Here is an 18,037-nt window from a genome sequence, read left to right as displayed (position 1 = left end):
GTCAAGACGGCAGCGTGATATTACGCCTTATCGATTCCCCACGATTTATTGCCATCGTTTTTCTTAGCGGCCTTTTACCACTTCCCAACTAAAGTAATTTTGCCATTTCCTGGCGTCTTGTGCTTCCGTTTATTGATAAAAATAATGATTGCGCGAGAACAAATGTGTAATGGTATATATAATTGAGGATATTACTTTCAAAATAACTAAAAAATCTCACATCGTTAACGTCACATGTAATTATCATCAATCTGATTAAAAATTAGATCGATTAAATAAAAGGTTTATTTTGTAAATGGCATATGTTTCGTGTCAATATTATTTTTTTTTTGTGAACGAGCAATGACTGATCAGTTTCATTTGAAGCGTGCATAAATTAGTTTACTGTACAATTAAAATATTTTCAACATAGTATCTCTATTGTTGAGCAAGAGTAATATACTAGCAATTTCATCGTAGTATGAATTTTAATGTCACATATAGTACAGATCATTAATGCGCCAATAATTGAGGTTAATCGATTGGCCAGCTGATTGAATTGATTACCGGATATTAATGTGCAGCAGGAACGCGCGTTGCAAGTTGACACCGTTAAATTTCTAGGTAAATACCGTATATATACAATGCAATGTTATCTCATACAATACTATGCAATATAATATTACATTATTGATTATATAGAAATGTAAATATTTCTGTAATATTATTAAGATTATTTACAAAATAAAGATGAGTTACACTGTATGCAACTTATAGTGATATTTAAAAATAATGTATTCCATATATTACGCATTTTTCATATCGTTACCTTTTTTCAGATCAATACATGCCATTTTAATTTTTATAAAAAATAAATACTGATGGTTTTACACAAATAATTTTATAAAAATTTGATATCTTAATGGTTAATTTCTCTTTCAATCTCTCTCGATCTCTCATGCTTATTTCCATTATATTGCTGCATTATGACAATTTAACTAGCCGGTGCAGGCCGTCGAAAACATACATATTATTTAATGTAAATTGTCTCCTGCAAATGTGCATACATAACTAGCGCTCATTATTTATCGATTAATCAATGTAGATTTTAGAATGTGCAAATATATCTTTGTACATATAATTTATAAACAATTAATTATATATATACATACATATATATAAAGGTATTTTATTAAAAATTACTACATGAAAAATTTTTTGTTGTTAATTTACGTAGTTTAAATAATTTATAAATTTATTAATTAAATAATTATATAATTAAATAATTAAGTTTATTAATAAAAATATTGAATTTTTATATAGAATATACATATTAGTAAGTATCTTTACTAAATAAAAGTGTTCTTTGAAAAAAGTAAAATAAAATGATTAAAAATTGATACACAGGTAAATAAAATTTTTCAATCTGCTTACATCTGTGTTGCTCGATGTTTCACGTATAAACGGATTAAGAATTCTCATTTATATACGTGCTGTTGATGGCGTAAAGCTTTGATTATGAACAAACTTGATTATATCTTGGTTTTTAGCGCGATACAATGAATACGCCAACAAGATAAGCTTAATCCAAATATTTAATCTAGCAGCTTATGTCGTCAAAGGATTTCTTGCGCGGTCGGATGATGCAGTTTTCATTATACGACTGTAGCTCGCAAGTCATTTATTATTCGAGAGGTTGCTTCGGCTTCGTGAAAATTTTATTAAAGGTACTCCGAATTCAGGGCGCAGCTCGCTTAACTAGTTTTCAGTAACAATATATTAAATAACTCTTGTGTATTTTTTGTTCCTATTTATATACTTTTTCGTAAGAAATACCTTATTTTTATTATGTTATATCTAATATGTATAATTAGTTTAAAGAAATGCAAATGACTCGAGAATATTTTGTTTTACAAAAATACGAAAGACAATGTGAAAAATCCCTTTATTTCGCCTCCTAGTCTGACTCGCAGAAGTGCAATGCAAATGTCACGTGTTCCTGAGCCTCTCATTAATTTGGTCGAATAGGGCGATTATTCTGCTTCCATGAAAGTACGCAGAATCACAGAACAACGCTCCGTCGTGCGTACTTCTTATACGAGCGTTTCGTGTTTCTCCTTTTTTTTTTCGCGCCATGGCTACTTCAATTACATTAATTAAACTACCCCCACATGCATTACGAGCCGAAACAATGGCTGGACCCTTTCGTCGGCCGCCGGAATTGTCACATGGCGGAGCATTTCAAGTAGGTTCGTTGCCGCGCGCGCATGCAATCTCCGGCGGAGAATAGCCTCGCACCGACCCCTGAACACCCGCTGCATCGTACGTGGCAGTAAAGAAGTGCATAAAGGCCCGTTAATCCGCGTCCGGGATGCCGGAATTCAATTCGGACGGACGCCATGGAAATGACGAGCTCATTCGCTACAGCGTCAGATCGTTAATCAAATTCGCGGCGGAGTGAATACGATAGTAGATCCTATGCTCCCGTTTCGTCTTCGTTTTTATAATATATCAAACGTATACATATGTATATATAAGCCAGTAAATAGCTGTCGCAATCGCAAAGTCGTTTTAAAGCAATTGAAAGCACTAATAAATGATACATTTTAGTCGAAAATATTGTACATTATTTTTTTATATTTGCATATATCATTATTGCAATCGGATTTACATTTACAAGATAATGAGCGTAATAGATGAGTCATAGTGTATTCTAGGAAATATTTATTGTACGAAATATAAGATAAGTACGTGATACCACGACAATATGCTTTATATTTATATACTATTCGAGAATGCATTATACCCAACGTCGAATTTAATGCTGCTTAATATTGGAATTTGATAAATAGAAATAGGCTATCGGATATAGGAATTTTTATTAACAGCAATGATTTCAGGTATGTTGATAAATTGCATCACTCTCAATATATGTATGTCCATTTAAACTATAAAAAAGCAGTAAATCTTATTTGAAAAAAATTGGCTAATTATTGATTTATATTTATATAAATATTATATGGAAATATCATTTCTTTCCGAGATAATAAATTACACATATATTATAATTAATAAAATGTCAAATGCTGCACTAATAATCGATCTTTATAAAGAAAGTTTTTACATTACATTAAAAACTATAATAAATTATTATAATAAATTAAAAGCACAAACTTTTCAAATCTTGTACAATGTAAATGTTATTTATTCAAATATATTCGTTTTTATAACATACATATCGATTCTATTATATAATCTACTAGTTGTTTAAAATTATATAAACCAATTACTCGATATTTTGATTGAACTTTCTCTATCAATTTTTGATAGATTGAATTGACATATAATAAAAAGTTATATTGTGTCAATATTGTTTTTTATTGTATAAATTGAAATCAAATATAAATCTATTAAAATAAATACTTTCATTACAGTACAGAGCTATACAAGTTTTCATTTATATAATCTGACACAGATTCATACATTATTAACCTTTTCCTAGTTAGCAGTATAATTTTATACATCGCGTATACTTTATATATTTCTATAAATTTTTAAATGATTTCACAAGTTTCAAGTTTTAACAAAGATGAGAAAATATTTTACATTTTAATAGTCAAAATTTAATATTTAAAATTGACTCATTTTTAAAAAATCTTTAAGACTTTTATTTTTAAAATACTCATCCTTAAGTTATTCTTAATTCATTGTACATTTAAATTTCATGTAAAAATATACGTAAATATTAAAAAAGATTATACAAATTTACACAGTTTTTTTTAATATGATAAAGGAAATATATTATCTATTAATATGCTTATTTGTATTTTATCAAAGATAAAATTTTTTAAAATTTGGTTTAGTTAATTCTGAATAATACGGATATTAAATAATACTTAATTCTTGGATTTAAAAATATTAATAAAAATATATATTATATGATGTATGTGCTTTAATAATAAATATGTATATGTATATTATATGTAGTAATAAATATTGTAGTAAATATTTTTGACATAAAACTATCAAATTGAATGGAAAATAAGATTTACATATATTACATTTCTATGCAAAAGACATATATTTTCATCACACATATATAACAATAGAACGATAATATTATGTTTTAATACAAGAAGTTAAAGTGTGTCTTTATGCCAATATAAATATTACATAAAGCTATTTTATGTTATGGGCGTATATAGGAATTATTAAAGGAAATAATACATTCAAGCATTGTTCTAAACATTTTAATTTTTCAATAACGAAGTAAATTTATAATTATTCGATATCTTAAAAATAATTAATAAAACAAAGAAGGAAACAAACGATAAAAATTTATTCTGTTTATATTTCATCAAATTAATAACTTTTGCATGATTAATGATGATGACCATGATGACCGCTCGAAAAACCATGCTTTTTGCCTCCATGATGTTCGCTCTTCTTTCCGTAATCCTCATGATGATGATGATGTTCTTCGTGACCATGTTTGCCATGATGACCATGATGATCCTCATCGTAATGCCCTTTATCATGGTGACCTTTTTTACCATGATGATCCTCATGATGGCCGGAATGATGATGCCCACCTTTCTTATGATGGCCTTCCTTTCCGTGATGATGCTCGTGATGATCGCCATGTTTCTCATGGTGACCGCCTTTGTGGAAATCATCGTAGAATTTGTGTTCTTTGTGGAATTCATCTTTGTGTGATTTATGGTGATAACCGTGAGTCTTCTCGCCCTTCTTATGGCCTTTTCCATGGCCAAATTTCGATTTTTTATGTCCGTGTCCGTGCTCGTGATGACTACCGTGCTCGTCATGCTCATCGTGATGACCTTTCTTGTGGCCGCCATGCTCGTGATGGTGACCTTCATGATGTTCTTTGCCATGGTGACCATGTTCTCCCTTTTCGTGATGATGATGACCTTTATGGCCCTTGTGACCTTTTTCACCATGTTCTCCAAAATGATGCGAATGATGTTCGTGACCTCCGCCGTGTTCATGATGATGGCCATGATGGTGAGTACCGGCCATCTCTAAATCTGTCATACTTCGGACATCTCGCGCCGAAGATACGGCAATGACCATGCATATCACAGTCGTTACAAGGAGCAAGCATGGACCTATGTATTTAGCCATGTTGGTTCTCTCGTAGGACCAACGAGTACAATTGACTGACTAACAATCTTTAAAGCAAAGCTTATATACCTGTGGTTTCACTAATGCTTTGTACGTAATCGCTTTCGTTCTTTAGCTCTTGTTTAGTCTCTCTCACAATACTGGGCTAGTATTTCGCAAAACATTTGTCCTATACTGTACACTGTTGCTTAAATGCACTATTAGTTGTAGAGAATTGTTGTCAATCTGGGATTACTTAAGAGAGCAAAACAATATTACTTTTATGCTTTTACTGTTAGTATAAAGCAGAAGAGAAAAAAACAGATCGTATTATTATATAAAAAAAATATATAAAATATGTTTAATTACGTGTATTTATAAGGTATATATTAAAACTTTGTGAAAAATAAAATATTAAACAATATTAAATTGCAATATATGTAATATACACATACACATATGTTTAAAAAAGAAGATAAAATTCTACAATATATACCTAAATCACATTTTAATAAAATAAAATTAATGTTTTAAATATAAATTTTTAATGAAATAATTTTTAATAAAACAACAAATGTTTTAAAAACACATTTTCGAACTAATGAAAAAATATATTACCGAATAATAAAAGAAACAATATTTTGTACAAATTCATTTTGTACTGCTAAAAAATAAATTACAAAAACCCAAAAATTGAATTAGTTTAAACTTAATTAAAAGTAAATCTCACATTTAAAATATCTAGATTAAGTTAGAATTTATCAGCAGATAAATTTAGCGGTTAACGATTGACAAAACGAGATGCACAGTATAAATCAGGACGACTTTTATTGCTGAATTTATCTGTTCTGTCAAATCTGATCGAAAGCAGTATTTTTATCGTGCTATTCTCAATAATGATATTTAGCTATATATTATATTTTTGTGTTTATCTTCGTAAAAAATATATTAATCGTATAAATTTCCATCAGTTATAGGAATAAATTAAAGCTGTTGAAAATCAATATGCTGCGGTTTGGTAGGACAATAAAAACGCGTTATTTAGGCTGCACAGACATAGTTTGGTAAGCAGGACAACGATTTCAATTAAATTACGTAACGATCTAAGCGATAGTCGCGGGTTTATTGAAATCCGCATTACAGTTTAAACAGGTTAAGGAAACGTTGCTTTCGCAACGACGTAATAAGCCACGAAAGAGCTTACCCTCATATCGATTATCCTGCGATCGATATATAATCCGAGCGGGGCGAGCGATTTAATCATACCTACCGATCACGGCGGCGAAGTTAAACACCTCTCGTTGATATTGGATTAAACGAGGATAAATACGCCACGATGAGCAGATTGGCGGCGATTTGCCTGCTGGCAACGTGCATCGCCTCTTATTGCGTGACTACCGCACGTGAGATCCCGAGGGCTTATTACGACGATCTGCAGGTAGCCGCTTCTGGTCATCATCACGAGAGCGGGCATGGAGAAGAGCATCATTCCGATCATCATCACAAACATGGCGGAAAAGGCGACAAAGGATACAAGTCGCACCATCATCACGAGAAAGGAGAAAAGGGACATCACGACAAAGAGGGACATTCCGGACATTTTCACGAAGAAGATGGCCATAAGAAGCATCATCATCACGATGACGGTTACTACGGCGAACATCACAAGGGCGAGAAAGGTGAGAAGGGTCACAAGTTCCATGAGAAAGGACATTTCGGCAAGGGTCACAGTACAAAGGGACACCACGAGGTTCACAAACTCGATGAGTTTAAGAAAGATAAGAAATTCTTCGATGAACATCATGATCATGGTCATCATGAAGAACACGGTGGCCATCATCATGAACACGGGCATAAGAAGGGCGGTCACTTTAAAAAAGGCCACCATGATCATCATCATCACGAGGATGATTATGGCAAGAAAGGTCATCATGAAAAGGGACATCATCATCATGATCATAAAGGTCATAAGAGCCATGGCGATCACGAGGAACATCATCATCATCATTCCCATCATGGCAAAAAGGGCGGTCACGAAGATCACAAGCATTGGGGATTCAAAAAGGGACATTGATATAAATACGAGACTCATCATTTCGCTCCTACTGCTTGTTGAGTGGCGTTTGTCACGCTACATTAATTGTTGTACGTTTCGACGAGAAAAATAAATTTTTCCAACAGATTTATTACATATTATTTATACATTCTTTCATGCTATATCGTAATATTATGTCAATTAACTGTAAAATATATCACGCACATTTATTAAATCATCATTTTTCTTATGCCGGCACATGTTCTCACCAACACGTAATAGCTTGCATTAATCAGACTCTTACAATACTATAACATGTATTGTATATGGGACATAAAATGAAATTTGAATTATTTGCACACTGTGCAACCGTAACGCGTGTCGCGAAATCGGTAACTGTCGTAATAATTTAGTGAAGTTTTATGTTTTGTGCTACATCAGCCACGCTTCTCTGCGGCGCAGCAGCTGTCAAAAGAAAATATGGTCTCTCGTTACATACTATTTCCATAAAACCGTAATATCGGGCAGTTACCGCATTCGATGATGCAATTGTCGCAGTTTTTGTTTTATTACGCGTTCTTTGAAAATTATGTATCTTTAATGATGTATCTTTAATGATCATTTCTGAACAATCTAATTTAAATCAAATTGATCTCTCTCAATTATATATCTATGATTATATTATGCAGAAATATGTAATATAAATTAATATTATAAATTTATTAACTACATTTATCCCAAAAATCTATATCTCAATTATATTTGCAATGTTGATTCTTAATTACAAAATATAATTCTGTTACAAGCACATTATTCACAATCGACACTGTCAATACATGTTTAACATGATATAGGCTGAAAACCTCTGTCTCATGAAAATATTCGATTATAAATTCTTTTTTTATTTTATCACGTTTTACAAATTATAATCAAATATACATATAAAATCATAATAGATAAATTGCATTAGCATTAAAGGTTCTATTATATCATTCAACACTGTTAACTAGCTTTCCTCATTTCTATGTTTTTTAATTAAGCGTCTATCTGCATCGAAGTCATAATTCTCATAATTATTATGAAAAGAATTTTCACCTTTTGTCTTATTATAACCCTGATCGCGATTCTGTGTACGCTCTTTATCGCGAAATGCTTTCTCTCCACTATTTCGATAATCGAATTCAGATTCATGATGTCCGCCTTTCTTGAAATTACCCTCGGCGGCATTATGATGTTCGTCAGCAGTAGCGTGCTTGTCGAAATAACCTTTCTTGTGGCTTTCGTCATAGAAATCGGTATGTTTTTTATATTCATCCTTGTGGTAGACTTTATGAAAGCCGCTGGTTTTTTGGCCCTTTTTGTGGTACGACGTTTGCCCATAGCTGCTACCCTTCTCACCATTCTCAATCTCATCGTAGCGTCCATAATTTCCGGCCACGTCGCTGTACCCTTTTTTGTTCTCACTTTCAATATCATAATGTTCTGAAAGATTCAACAAAAAGTAATTTCGTTCTGTTATATATGTATACATATGTATATATATATATATATATATATATATATATATATACATATAAAGCAGAAATATAAATATCTAAACTTATATATTGAAAAATTCAATAAACGTCTATTAAAAAAATAAACAAAAATCTACCTTGTTGCCTGCTTTTATCATGCTGCTCGCGTTCACCTATGTCAAATTCTATTCGTTTGTCGTACCCTTTGTCACCCTTTTCTCCATGAGCAGAATTCTGCCCGTTAGAATACTTTTCGCCGAGTTCGAGGGAAACGTCGATATTTGGCCGAGGGTTGTCGAGGTCGTGAAAAAGATGAGTCGCTATAAAATCAACTGCTTTCTTACGATTCACCGTCGCGTGACCTTTATCGTCCTCCTTATCACCGTCATCACTCTCATCGTCATCCTTGTCATAATCATCTTTTTCATTCTCCACGTTCTCCTTATCATCCCTTCTATTAATAGTTTCCGCGCTCGTTCCGTCTGATTTAAATAAGCTCGGCGTATAATAATACGGCGCGCGAGCAATCAGCTCAGGCGGTTGAAGCGGCTGCGCGTATTTCGCTAATTGGCCCGTGGTATAATTAATGAATCCGTCGCGTGGGTAAGGCTGGCGCGACGTGTACGGTACAATTTCGCGCTTCGCAGTCGTATATGCGAGCAGAACAGGTTCGTGCGACAACGCAGTTTCAGAAATGGCGGGCGCAACAGGTGCAGAACTACCGTCGACGTAATGTACCGGCGTCGGTGCATGGTAGTAACGTCCGCTTCCGTGATTGGTGTATCGCACGTACGAGGCCGGAAGGCCCGTTTGCTGATTGTACGCATATTCGCCGGCTGAAGTCTCGAGATCGGCTATTCTCATCTTGGAGATCATCATCGTATGCGCCGTCGGTGATGCACTAGTGCCGCGTGCGCTGGCGAGCAGCATCATCATTAAACTCGCGATCATGGCGTTCTCGTAAACAACGCGCCGGATAATAATCGCTATTATCGTCTCCTGCCTCAATTGTTCGGACACTGTCGTATCCGTTCGTCCGCGTTATTGTCTTATATACATACGTTGGAAGGACGTTTTCCTTCCGTCGCGGAGGTCGTGCCGATGCTTCAAGTACACAGCACAGCATGCTATTTACGATATATTTCTTTCGCCGACATTAGGCAAGAGTCCTCGATTTTGCGTAATAATTTGGCGAAGGATATTTCGTTGATTAATCGAAATCACGGGTGACGGTTTAAAAATCAAGATTTAGTGAAAAAAAAAAATAGAATTTAAATTGCCAAGTTATTCGACAGATAATGCAGTTAATTTTTGAGATTCTGACGAACGCGTATTTCTCAAGCTTCTGCTCTCTAAAATTCCAATCTAATCCCGCGAATTTGTTTTGCATCGCTGATTAGCCAGCATCGTAAACCGTCACTGCTGTGATCTTGAATTGGCTATACGCTACGCTAGATACACCATAAGGCCATGTGAAATCGACAGTGATCTCTGGTTCGGTCGAGCGGTTGCCACGCGATATAAAAGAGCTGGTATTATTGCGCTGTCATTACAGTGTGTGCCAGCGCGTTTGCATGATTCGTATTACATAAGAAATTCCTCTCTGTCCAAACAGTCGTACCAAATCGATTTATCCCAAGAATACATATAATTTCGATTTAAATTGCATATATAAAATTAAGACCAGCAAACTTAACAAATGAAGGCCTGTGAAAAATGGTTCAGAGCAGGTTGCTATGCTGCCTATGTTGTGCTCTGTGTTTGCGCGTATCCGGCGAAAGATCGATCGAACAAAATGCACATTAACAGCTCGAGATTGTACGATTCGGCATCGACCGACGATAGCTTCGAGAAAGAGACACCTGCGACTAAATCGTTCGAATTCCACGAGGATAGTGCGGAGAAGTTCGAGGAGAATAGCCCGTTAAGAGCGATCACTACAAGAGCGAAGAGCAATCCGGCCCTATTACCTTTGATCACAGAACCGGAGGCAGAGATGCTGCCGCGCGGTTATAAGGGCGTGAAGCCGCCTGGAGTCACCCACATGGAGTTTGCATTCGCAAAACCGCAAACCGGCACTTCGGTTCGCGAGAGCGCGACATTACGAGCTTTGATGATAAACGATGACGAGGATTTCGGTGAATTCGGTGGATTTGGTCGAAATCGCGATGCGCATTATGCCGCGTCGAAGCATGAGAAGCAGATTGCGAGGAATGATCGCGGTAACGAGAGTTACCTCCGCGTTCGCGAGGTAGATTTAAAGGATGATTTGAGGCAGAAGAGCGAGAAGAGCAGCGGGGATGTCGCGGCTTCCGGTGCGAGAAAGATGAGTCATTTCGAAAATGAGGATCGTGCGAAGAAGCGTGAAGAAAAAGTTGTAAAAAGAAAGAAAGATATTTACAAAGCAGGAAATGGTCGCGAGAAGACTCGTAACGCCGTCGGATATCACGTTTATCGCGAGGATGAATTCGAGAAAGACGCCGATTCTCACGACGATGATCGTCAGAGCGAACATTTTGAGAAGCACGAGAAACGCACCGCCACCGGAGACACGTACGCGAAAGGCAAGGGCAACCGTTCGAGATTAGTCGATGTGGAAGCCAACGAGTGGGGTAAGTTCGAAAAAGACGAGAGAAGACGACCGAGAAGCCCAAGGTCACGCTAGGATGGATTCTTCGAGAACTTTGACGGATTCATAAAGCAGACTGGCTTAGCGAAGGGTTGAAAGTTCGCTTTCAGCAATGACAGCTCGGCAAGTGTGCAGCGTTTGTGTGAGTGACGATTGTAGGAGGACTATTGATTTTAAGGAGAGAAATTTAAAAATGTCCAAACGTGCGGACGTGTTTAAATGTACAATATATTTAATGTGCATTTATTTATATTCATGTATTTAAATATGCATATTTTCATTGTATTTCACGTCATATCTTTTATATACGTGCGCATTGTGCATTTATAAAATATAAAATTAAATAAAAGCGCGCGAACCTTGTTTGTACATTTATTATTACGTTATGTTGATTTTTTTATTTTAATATTAAATCAATTGACAAAAAATGTATTGTTTTCTATTTTAAAATTATTCAAATTCTTTATAATTCTGTTTTCTCCTTTTACAGTTTGATATAATTTTATTATATCCATTATTCTAGCTTTTGAATTTATTTTTTACTGATCTTTGCTTCGAATAAATTTCCTTTCTCGTTCGTCTCAATTCATCACAACACCGACGATCTTACTTTTATTTACGCAACCGGGCGATGAGGCACCCTGGGCTGGTTAATGGATATTAATAATGCCCGTATTGTTGCGCCGATAAATTGCAATCTTTCGCGTATGGTCCGGCTGAGAATCAAGGCACATAATTGATGCATATATATATATATATATATATATATGTATATATTGTATGTATACGGGTATCGTTGTATCTCCGCGCGTTCTCATTACGGGTTTCGCTGGAGGAACCATACGCGGGGCCATTCCACTTCGGTAACGTATACCTATCGCTCTCTCTCCGCTCCTTCCATTCCCGCCGTAGTCTGACTACGATATACACATAAAGCCCGCATCCCCTTCGTGGCTCAGTGAGCTCGGGTTCCCCGCATTCATCAACAATAAGCCGCGGCACCTACCGTCCTCGCATACGTATCTGCGCGAGCGCCGCGTATGTACGTACGTATATATAGTATTCCGCGTGTAAACTACACCCTCGCGTATACGCATCGTCGTATGCATGTACGTGCACATCCTTCGCGGTTGTATTATATGTATCTGCCCGTTTATGTATATACGAATCTCTATATGAAGGCGCATGTATATCGGAAGCGGTGGAACGCGGCGCGAATACATAAATCAGGTGCCGCTCTGCAAGCTGCCACCCATATCACTTCGTACAACGGCCATGAATGAATAGAGCCGTGTTTGAGTTATCGTCCGACCTAGTCTTCCAGAAACTGCGGAACGACGACGTTAAGTTTTACCCCGCGCACGGAATTCTTAACGGAAGTAGAAAAATGTATTCTTTCTTCGAGCTATCTCGTGCGAATTTCCGTCAGCTAGAGTATGAAACTTACAGAAGTAAACATTAATTAATTACTTAGTCTTTCATTTCGATATTTTGCTGGTAGTTCAAGATTCTCTCTCGCGAAAGCTCAACGCCTAAGTAACGAACGTCACAGCTTCCCCGGATAATTTATGTCAAAGAAGTAAATCTGACGGTTTGCCTCGATGGCGACGTTTTACTACGAAAAGAAATGCAATTTATCTTCTGATAATCTCCAATCCTTCGCGAAAGCGGACGTTCGCCTCGTATCTTGCTTTCCTTCCTTTTTATTTGACTGTCACACGTCCGATGCGCTCGTGTGATTTTCCAAGAACGGCTGATTTCGGGGATCTGATCGTCTTTCCGCGGTAGTTTATTGTCACCGATTTATCTTCCCTCAGAAAAATCCAACCAATAAAAAATAGAAAAATTTATTAGCGATTATGTTATTTCTAGTGGCGCTTGTTTTGAAATTCTTCAATGATATGAAATATGCTGTTATCATAGCAAGATGGCAGAACTATAAAAAATATTTAATATGTGAAAATAGAAAATATATAATTTTTAATTTGTTTTTAAATAAATGACGTAAAAATTGGAGAGAATTAGTATTATACTATACTTAAAAAATAAAGTAAGATTAAGCCTTATATATATCCTAAAATCATCGATGACATATCGACATGACATCGATTTTATGGAAATGGACACGTCGTGTCACTAAGTGCATGGAATACGGATCATATTTTGGAATACTTAGAAATCAAGAATATTATATGCGCATTGGGGTGCGAAATTATACAGCAAACTATACCGTAAGTTTGACTAACCTTTATCATAATATTACAGAGAAATAGCAATGTCTAACATGGAACTCGTCAAAAATGTAAACATGAATTTGATAGATCTAACATTTTCTATGAGTTGCTCTCGCTAAACACTTAAATTCTTAATAATTGAATTTTCTATTTATTTTATTGACGCAAAAATTCGTGTAACATATATTCATGTATTCGTAACATCATCAGCCATTATACAAGACACGATTGGCTTTGCCGGTGGACTACGACAGAGTAATGACTTTCATGAGCGACGCGTTCTTCAAACACGACCCAGTCATGGTGAACATGGGTTTGGACCAGCAGGAGCCCGCGCCGTCGTTGCTAAAACTTATGTACCACGAGCTTCGTGAGGGTATGACGATAATCGCCGAGGGACAGGACAATTGTATCGTGGGCGCCGCGGTGAACGCTGGCTCCTGTCCTTGGGATCCCGACAAGTTCGTCGAGTTCGCTAGGTGTTGTGAATGCGGGCCGACTCGCGACGTGATCGAGTTCGGGGCTTACGTGACCCGCAAGCCAAATCTCTGGAAGCGTTACTGCGTTCTCAAGATCTTCGAGTGCAGCTATCTCGCGGTCGAACCGGACTTCCGGAACCGGGGTATTGCCAGAAAGCTTATGCTAGATAGCTGGTATCTCGCGCGCGATTGCGGCTATCGATTGTTCCGTGTTGACTGCACCAATAGGTGAGTTCGACTAGCTTGACCGTGGAATTCTGGTTGAGGTTATAGACACGTAGGGAATGCCAGTCGTTTCGGCGCGGTTCTCTCGCCTCGAACGGATCTTGAATAATTTTCGCGACGCTACGCCGGGCTCGCATCAACGCCCGGACTCTATTCATCACACGTCGCACGTTCAGTGAAACTGTGTTGCCTCGTAATTTAAATTTGCCCCGGTGAAGGTAGCACGGCAGCTGATATATGGCTTCCTGTCATATTAAAAGAATAACGATCGAGTTTATTAAGACTGGTATAATATACGATAACTTGATGCGTTTTTCAACATATGAACACATTGTTCGACACTGATATCGAATATCGTTTTCCTGCGATCATATATTATGCGAATTGCATAGATGGATCATATAAGATATAAAATAAAATTGATATATATTGTAGAGATTAATAAAAAATCTAATATTGCTTAATATATCGATTCCAGCTATATCGCACGAATCGCGAAAGGTTTTGGATGGAAGCAAGTATGTACAATTCCATTCAGTCAGTACGTGAAGGACGACAAACTCATTTTTGAGTATATTAAGGAGCCACATACTGAAGTGCAGATTTACATTGATCAAGTTACTTTTTGTAAAGATTATTGCCTACCGTATAATAAATGTAAGACGACTTCAGTGCCAAAAATACGTGAAAAGAAAACTTAGTAGGTTTTATTATAGGTTGCCTTATCGAGAAAACTTTAACTTCATACTTTATTACAGTATCATACTTCGTAGTCTCTGTTTAGATCATAAATCATAAATAATATTTTGTTTATTTATATTTGTATTTGTATAAAAATGATTTGTCAGAAAGTCGTCTAAAATGTAATGTACTGTGCTCAATTTGTACAATTTCACATTGTTAATGCACATATGTTTGTAATTTAATACTTAATTTGGTTAATAATACATTATGTTAATATATCAATAATATATAATACGTACATATAATATATTATGCATAATAATATACTATATTATTTATGCTTTTTATTATTATTAATGTATCAAAAATAACGCTAAGCACAAACTATTGATAAATGATAGATAATAATAATAATAAAGCACAATATAGCCAGTGTGCTTGTGCTTTACCGTAGTCTAAAACAAAGTTTTTGTTCGCTTTGATGACATACATCGATTTCACAAGTACTAATCCTGACAGTTGAGCTTATTGGAATAGTCTATCACAGCCGAGAACAGTGATTGATGAGTTCAACGGCAGCTTATCTCGCGAGGAAACTCCTTTGAGTACGATTGAATAATACATAGCGACGCGCAAATGAAATTCCCGATATTTGACTTCTAAGCTCTACCTCTCGAACGAAAGCCCGGCGGCTAAACTTCTGCTGCCTGCGAAATTACGATTGCTCGGAGTTGCGAATGTACGGAATTCGGTTTCCAAATTTAAGCGGAAAGAGACAGATCCTCCTTTGCGTTCTGGAACGTCCACTGTGTCTTCCGTAAAAGAGATACTTCCATATAGAATCGGGAACTGCCTGCCAAATAAGGCTAGACAATCGCCGATCATCTACTATCCTCATAAAACATTAAGGATCCATAGAATCTAATGTCTATATGCAAAGTGTTTGAGAATTGTCGGTCTGAGATGATCTATTACCAGCAGTTAAGGCAACTTAGGGTATTTGTAAAACAATTTGAGCCGGACAATGGGTTGTCACATTACTATCTATTATTGCTGAACGCGTGCGTGATAAGTGAATTATAGAAATTACCAATTTTGAACAATAATAAAACATGGATATAATAGATTAGCTACCGTAATTCCGTATAAATTAGAATAATAAACTGTATTTTTTTGTCATTTATAATGGAAAACAATTATTAAGTTAAGTACGTAATTATGAATTTATAAAATAATGTATATAGAATCTAATACTATTATCGGTTTTAATAATTTACAATTATGTCTGATTCCATTATTGCAACTTATATAATCTAATTAATTATTAATATCAACACGTGACGAGTTCAATAATGAAATTAAAGGAAAAGTGAATTACATTGTTTATTATGCAATATACATTAGCGATAGTTTTTTCAATGTTAAGTAAAATTGTTCCAAAAAACATAGTATATTTGTGATTTACTCGTAAATTATTATAATTTTCCAGCTAATAATAGAAACACATACTTTGAAATATATTTATGATATTGTATCTTTGTGATAAAATTAAATTATCTGTCGTAAAAGCAAATGACATATTGTTGTACAATATAAAATACCTACAAAACTACTAAATTTTTAGTATTTATAGAAATTCATGAAAGTATTACGTGCATGCATACATGTGCATACATTATTTATGTACTATCTCACTATCATTTGTTGCATATTAATCATTATGTAATTGCATCTTCTAAGATTTATATTGTGGATGTAAATATAATTCTCCTTTAAGTCACTCAAAAAATACATTAAGTAAGCTTCTTGCAGAGAGAAAATGCTGGAGATTATTTTTATCCCATTCTTAGATCTTGTGATTTTATGCTATCCTCTCTAGACTGGTTTTTAATGCAACCTCTTGATCTTTACATAAGAATTTAAGATCAGAAAGTCTAATAGAGACACTCATGTATAATTTAAATCCTTTTCATTTAAAAAAAAAATGTTCTTGTTAATATAAAAAAATTAATCTTTATTCAAATAAATTTGATTACACGAGTAAATAAATGACTTCGATTATATTCTATACCGGTAATGTTTGCAACAATTCACATTTGTCTTCGTATGAACGCACGCATCTTCATCAGAAACTAACGAATGGAGCGTATCCAAGACGAATTATAACTCGAGTAGAACTATTCGAACTTCTCTCAAAAACGATCTTGGGCCGATTTCGGAGCTGTAATGATTAATGGAGTTAGAGAGCTGCGCGTAGTTTCGTAATACCGTAACAACTATCGAGTCGGAATTACAGTTGAGAAACTGCAAGGTGAGTCGTCGTTTCGGTCGAAGGAGAATCCTGTCGTCTCTCTCTCTTTGGCTCTGCAGCCATCCGATCACGTACCAAGCTTGATTTGATTTTGATTCGACGTACACTAGAAACGCATTTAATACACGTGCTTGCGTACGCGGGCTGCGCGTGCATCGACTAAGGATGAACGTTTTCAGTCGGCCGATACGACGATAAGACCGTATCCCTATTGTCGCGCAGCCTTGTTATTATATACGCGAGCAAAATAGATCCAGATTCAATATCTCTGTGAACATATTCGAATAGATTTTAATTACCTGTATAATTTTCTTTAATTACTACCATTTATGTAACATTCTTTCAGAGTTAAAAAATATACATCTTTTGAAAGTATTCTTAAAATATGTTTCTGTATTCTAAATTAGTTATTTAAGTATACTATCTCGTTAAGATGACGGAACTTTTTTACAAATAAGTACGAAAGATAAATTTTTAATTTATACTATAAACTAACTATAAACGGTCTCCTTCATGTATATGTACGGTTGCAGTTAATGTTCATCTAGGCTCTCGGACACGGTGTGAACGAGCTTAATCTACATAATTTCAATCCCCAGTGCAGAACACACATCTGTATATTCGGAGTTAGGCGTTTGCGCATAAACACGAGTCCGAGTGATTCTGCTAATATATCCAAAATTATTTGCCAAATTAAAATGGTTTGATTTAAAATTGGAAGTCTTTTCGCTCATTGTAAGCAATCCGTAACGACATTAATCGCTGTTTCTACATCGAAGATTCTGCTATTGTAATATCTGTACATATCTCGATATCACTG

The 18,037-nt window shown here is 35.3% G+C and overlaps 4 protein-coding genes and 1 pseudogene across 4 annotated transcripts; 3 read left to right on the top strand and 2 right to left on the bottom strand.

Moving 5' to 3' along the window:
• Nucleotides 1–4,359: 4,359 nt before the first annotated feature.
• Nucleotides 4,360–5,124, bottom strand: LOC114933159 (uncharacterized). Its single transcript, XM_029305641.1, has one exon. It carries the CDS (start codon nt 5,122–5,124, stop codon nt 4,360–4,362), a length of 765 nt encoding a protein of 254 aa, XP_029161474.1.
• A 1,315-nt stretch (nt 5,125–6,439) lies between these two features.
• LOC114933162 (uncharacterized) lies at nt 6,440–7,177 on the top strand. The gene has a single exon (XM_029305647.1). It carries the CDS (start codon nt 6,440–6,442, stop codon nt 7,175–7,177), a length of 738 nt encoding a protein of 245 aa, XP_029161480.1.
• Nucleotides 7,178–8,144: 967 nt separating this feature from the next.
• Nucleotides 8,145–9,606, bottom strand: LOC146722665 (uncharacterized). The gene is made up of 2 exons (XM_085484024.1): nt 8,793–9,606; nt 8,145–8,620 (listed from the first exon to the last, which is right to left on the bottom strand). The coding sequence occupies exons 1-2, from the start codon at nt 9,604–9,606 to the stop codon at nt 8,145–8,147; spliced, it is 1,290 nt and encodes a 429-aa protein (XP_085340150.1).
• A 748-nt stretch (nt 9,607–10,354) lies between these two features.
• LOC146722664 (uncharacterized) lies at nt 10,355–11,354 on the top strand (annotated as a pseudogene).
• A 2,205-nt stretch (nt 11,355–13,559) lies between these two features.
• LOC146722663 (arylalkylamine N-acetyltransferase-like 2) lies at nt 13,560–14,923 on the top strand. The gene is made up of 3 exons (XM_085484022.1): nt 13,560–13,586; nt 13,729–14,225; nt 14,701–14,923. The coding sequence occupies exons 1-3, from the start codon at nt 13,560–13,562 to the stop codon at nt 14,921–14,923; spliced, it is 747 nt and encodes a 248-aa protein (XP_085340148.1).
• Nucleotides 14,924–18,037: the final 3,114 nt, after the last annotated feature.

This window comes from Nylanderia fulva, unplaced genomic scaffold (assembly GCF_048542155.1).
Source record: "Nylanderia fulva isolate GAGA-0341 unplaced genomic scaffold, ASM4854215v1 Scaffold29, whole genome shotgun sequence".
Taxonomy (NCBI): domain Eukaryota; kingdom Metazoa; phylum Arthropoda; class Insecta; order Hymenoptera; family Formicidae; genus Nylanderia; species Nylanderia fulva.
Note: the sequence above shows the minus strand (reverse complement) of the source record. Positions and strands in the feature narration are given on the sequence as shown.